General features: G+C 35.5%; 2 protein-coding genes across 2 annotated transcripts; one reads left to right on the top strand and one right to left on the bottom strand.

Moving 5' to 3' along the window:
• Positions 1 to 2,123: 2,123 nt before the first annotated feature.
• LOC118734108 (protein ALP1-like) lies at positions 2,124 to 3,461 on the top strand. The gene is made up of 2 exons (XM_036463817.1): positions 2,124 to 2,460; positions 2,539 to 3,461. Exons 1-2 carry the CDS (start codon positions 2,153 to 2,155, stop codon positions 3,440 to 3,442), a joined length of 1,212 nt encoding a protein of 403 aa, XP_036319710.1. The 5' UTR covers positions 2,124 to 2,152; the 3' UTR covers positions 3,443 to 3,461.
• Positions 3,462 to 3,743: 282 nt separating this feature from the next.
• On the bottom strand, positions 3,744 to 4,702 carry LOC118755188. Its single transcript, XM_036490043.1, has 4 exons — positions 4,688 to 4,702; positions 4,399 to 4,613; positions 4,170 to 4,290; positions 3,744 to 4,098 (listed from the first exon to the last, which is right to left on the bottom strand). Exons 2-4 carry the CDS (start codon positions 4,529 to 4,531, stop codon positions 3,744 to 3,746), a joined length of 609 nt encoding a protein of 202 aa, XP_036345936.1. The 5' UTR covers positions 4,532 to 4,613; positions 4,688 to 4,702.

The raw sequence follows: 4,702 nt of genomic DNA, 5'->3' as shown, positions 1-4,702 counted from the left end.
ATGATAAAACATTAATACACTATATAGGTCAGTTCATATTAATGAACATAAAATGAGATCACTATCGATAAAATAGAAATCCTCAAAGGAAATTTATAATTTCAACGCATGGAATTTACATACATTTTTTTACTTTCAACCCCCAAATTGCTCAATTACTTCTATTTCTGCAGGACCGCCATTAGGTAAATTGCATTTCCAAAAATTTTTTGAAAATAAATAGCGATGAGGGATATTTCACCCGCCGGTGATAAGAAATCGCAATCACCATAACGCACATCACTAATATTACTGTTCACAATCACGTTTACATTCAAAATTACAATTCATAATTTCCTTTTGTAGCAAATATGAAATATAGGTACATATATCCATTTTCTTAAATGTAAACGGATTAAGAATCAAAGTGCTAGAAGAGATTTGAGCGTTTGGTACAAAAAGTATTTTTGATGTTGAAATTGTACTTAAAATCGGCAAATTGTACTTTTGTACATTTTAAAATTAATTATACTGAAAAAAGTACAATTGTACTTAAAATATCAACACTGTTTCACTGGCGCTGTACTAGCTGCAGCGTTGCCAGATTTGAGCGTACCCAATTTTTTACCGATAATAACTCATGCGAGGGATTTGGGTATTGGGGATTTTACAAGCCTATTAGGAAGTATACACATCTGTGTTCGTATAGAATAGTAGCTTATGTCGGAAGACTGGCTTTAGTATAATGAACCATTCGCAGCATACGATTGCGAAAGATTCACTGGCGCCGAGTCGTTGAAGAACTCTTGGAAAATAAACGTAAAAGACGGTAATGTTAATGGCGATGCTAGCAAGTCAATATTCGTATAAAGTTTCATAAAAAAATTCTTTGTGGTTTAAAGAATATAGGCAATGGTACATTTTACTAAAGTCAGCCTCCCGACATAAGCTACTATTTCATACGAACACAAATATATTCGTCTACAAATAATGTTGATTATTTTAATTAAGTCCTAAGATAAGTTTTGTGAATCTTATCAGTGTTCTATGTAAGAACCAAAAATCAATCCCCTCGCCAATTAGAACTTTTGCTTTAAAAGAAAAATATTCATAGCGCATTTACTCAATACTTGGTCTGGCATCACTGTTTGAGCATTGATGTGCTCAGCTCACTGTTGCCAAGTTCGTGCAATTTGCACTAAATTTAGTGCTTTTGGTAAACCAAAAAGCCAAAATAATTGGAACTCAATGCTTGGTGCGGTATTTAGTGATGCTTTTTTAATTTAAGCACACCGAAGGCATAGGTACATATGGATGTATGTGTACACTATACACTAATATTCTACATTAAGATGGAATTCATTTACTGAATAAAATGTGAGGAATAGGTAAATTAAATATGTTTTGCGTTGTTATAAATGTATTGAAATTAATTTATTAATAAAAACGTGAGGAAATGGATATGTATGTATATACACTTTTTACTGAATCAAAAAAATTATTAAACATGATAATAAAAATTTGGCGCTTTTCTTTTGGAAAAATTGGCTTTTTCTGGTGGCCTGATGCCACACTGCCTCAGTTGTCGCAAAAGTACACATACATACACACATTTTTACTTGAAATTAAGTGTGTAGTGGTTAATATGTATACGATGCCATCTCCGTACGCGACGTCGACTGCGTGCACCTCTGCTGTGCATCCCTACTTTCAAGGTATTGGCCCAATGCACGCTTGCTTTGCTTGCTTTGCTTACTTTAGTTTGCTTTGCTTTACTTTGAAGGCTTTTATGGCCTAATGGTAGCTTTGAACGCTGTCATAGTAGTCAGCTGATTTTCAATGCGCGCAAATATACCCGCCATTCTTTGTTGTGCCAGCAAGTATAATTGTGAATTTTAGTTAAAATATATGTTATTAAACAATTATTTGTTACTAAGAACATAATTTTTTACAGATACCTTCTTTTTTATCGTTCCGGTTTTGGTGAAGCTGCATTTGGCTGCGCCACTCACCACCCGTGTTTATAAGACGTAATATTCAATTGGAGGTAAAAGAGTTTATATTAAACAATTATTTGTTGCTAACAACATTATTTTTTTTCAGATACCTTTCTTTTTATCGTTCCGGCCACCAGATTCGTTGGTTTTCATAAAGTTTCATTAGGCAGTACAAAATGTTGACTCGAAATGCTGAACAAGTTTTGAGAATTTTCCTAATTTTAGCGAAAATGCGTAAATTAAAACTGCGATTAAAACAGAAGCGCCGATTTTGGGTTCGGAAATTGTACTTAGAGCGACACAAATATGGATTGTTTGAAAGTTCATTAAGAAACTTGGCTGCAGATGAGGAGCAGTTTAACAAGACATTAAGAATGCCCTTTTCGTTATTTAATGTGCTGCACGAATTTCTGGAGGCTTCGCTGACCAAATATTCAATCAGAACACCAATATCGAGCCGCTGCAGACTATTTATAACCCTGATGTAAGAGAAAATCGGTTTTACTTAATAGTATACGTATAATTTTCCATATATGTATCTGGTTTTATTTTTTTGTTGCAGATATTTGGCTCACGGTGGCACTCGGCAATTCCACACAATAGTTCACAGGATCGGCCTGACGACTTTCAGGAAGATTACGTTGGAGACATGTATGACCATATGGGATCTGTTAGCTGACCTGTATGTGGCGACCCCGTCAGAAACGGAATGGGGACGTATTTCCAATGAGTTCAAGTCGCTGTGGAATATGCCCAACTGCGTTGGTTCCATCGACGGAAAGCACATTAATATTACCTGTCCAGCGAATTCAGGGTCGATGTACTATAATTACAAAGGCAATTATAGTATCGTGCTTTTGGCCGTATGTGATGCCAATTATACCTTTACCTGCGTTGACATCGGAGCATATGGAAGTCAAAGCGATGGCGGTGTCTACCACTTTTCAAAACTGGCAGATGCTATTGAAAATGATAGGCTCGGCCTTCCACATGATCAGCCTCTGCCAGGAGAAACCGAGCCATTTCCACATTATTTAGTAGGAGATGCTGCTTTTCCCTTACGGCGTTATTTAATGCGACCATATCCGGGTAGAGGTATTCCAGAAGAGCAAGAGTATTTCAATAAAAGACTCTCTCGTGCAAGAAGAGTTATAGAAAACGCATTTGGAATACTCACTGCCAAATGGAGAATATTGAGAACGACGCTATGCATGGCCCCGAAAAATGCAGAACAAATAGTGAAAGCTTGTATTGTCTTGCATAATTTTATTAAGCTTTCGTGTGCAAACTATGTAGCAAGCGATTTTGTTGATCGCTACGAAGAGGATGCCACCATCGCTGGCTCATGGCGAAACGAAGTAGTTCCATTGCCCTCAATAAGTAGGGTGTCATCGAACCGAGGCAGTTCAAATAATTATGATTTAAGGGATGCTCTGAAGACACATCTTTTTAACAATAAAATTTAAATAATTACTACTCACTGAATATGCTTTGTTTTTATTATTTAAGATAGAAAACAAAAATTTGAACTCACAGTATGAGGGCACTTATTGGTAATGTTTTAAATGTCGTCACATCTTTCAGGTTCGATTACATATTTATTACATATTATTACATTACATATATATATTATATATTACATATATATTCGATTACATATTTAATTCGCAAAATCAAAATCAGATTTCATACTAAATTAGATTACATATAAAGTTCGCAAAATTGAATTCAAACTGGATGTCATTTAAATTTTTAAATTTCGTAAATTCAATTTTTATAATTTTTATATTGAGCATAGACGTATTGAAGTACGTCCATTTGAAAATCTAGGCGGCTCTCTTCTGGGACCTTCTCAAACACTTCGCCAATCGCACCCAAGAAATTGTTGTGTGTTTTTTTTTGACTATCCACAAACTGACTTACTTCGTGGACTAGATCGTTAAAGGCGGCGTTCTCATCGTTTTTTTTCTTTTGTCTCTTAGCCGGCGTTGGGGCAGTGGTTTCTTGCTCTTCTATTATAATGTTCCCACTCTCGCCTATTTGGAATCCAAAGGAAGTATCCAGTATATCTGGTTCTTGTCCGAGAACTTCTGGCGTTTGGGAGACGATGTTTGTTGTTGTCCTTAAAATATGTACATATAAATTACAATTTAAAATATAAATACTTGTTGTACAAATGTAAAGTACACTTACTGTCTGGGCGTGACCGTGTCTTTCAAAAACGACGCAGCACTTCCGCTAGGTTGTTGATCAACCTTCAATTCTATTCCATATCGGTCTCTTAACGATTTCCATCGCTTTCGGCAGTTTTCCTCTTTAAAGTAAAAATATAGTATTCGTCACAATTATTCGTCACAAATTTGTTATAATTTGGTTCGTCCTATTACAAAACTGCTATATGTTTGAAAAACTCTATACTAACCAGGATGTCCCACAGCAGCAGCTACATTTCGCCAAGCCAAATCTTTCTTCACCCGATCGCGGTAACTAAGCTGTCGTTTGTCCCACAAGCAGTTGTGTTTTTCAATCTCTGCTATAAGTTTTTCTTCGAACATCTTGCACTAAAGCTTCCGATATACCAACCAACACACAAGAATCGGATAATACAGCAGCCGGAACGATAAAAAAGTAAGGTATCTGTAAAAAATATTGTTGTTAGCAACAAATAATATTATTAATAACAAATAATTGTTTAATATAAACTCTTTTACCTCCAGTTGAATATT

This window comes from Rhagoletis pomonella, unplaced genomic scaffold, assembly GCF_013731165.1.
Source record: "Rhagoletis pomonella isolate Grant_MI unplaced genomic scaffold, Rhpom_1.0 Rhpom_scaffold_00002, whole genome shotgun sequence".
Lineage (NCBI taxonomy): Eukaryota > Metazoa > Arthropoda > Insecta > Diptera > Tephritidae > Rhagoletis > Rhagoletis pomonella.
This window is presented reverse-complemented; position numbering and strand designations above follow the sequence as displayed.

Bases quoted from the DNA above. Each gene is read 5' to 3' on its own strand.
- LOC118734108 (XM_036463817.1), top strand. From the start codon at position 2,153: ATGTTGACTCGAAATGCTGAACAAGTTTTGAGAATTTTCCTAATTTTA. The intron at 2,461-2,538 runs GTAAGAGAAAAT...TTTTTGTTGCAG, and splicing joins AGACTATTTATAACCCTGAT to ATATTTGGCTCACGGTGGCA.
- LOC118755188 (XM_036490043.1), bottom strand. From the start codon at position 4,531: ATGTTCGAAGAAAAACTTATAGCAGAGATTGAAAAACACAACTGCTTG. The intron at 4,291-4,398 runs GTTAGTATAGAG...TTTACTTTAAAG, and splicing joins TGCTGCTGTGGGACATCCTG to AGGAAAACTGCCGAAAGCGA. The intron at 4,099-4,169 runs GTAAGTGTACTT...ACATATTTTAAG, and splicing joins GACACGGTCACGCCCAGACA to GACAACAACAAACATCGTCT.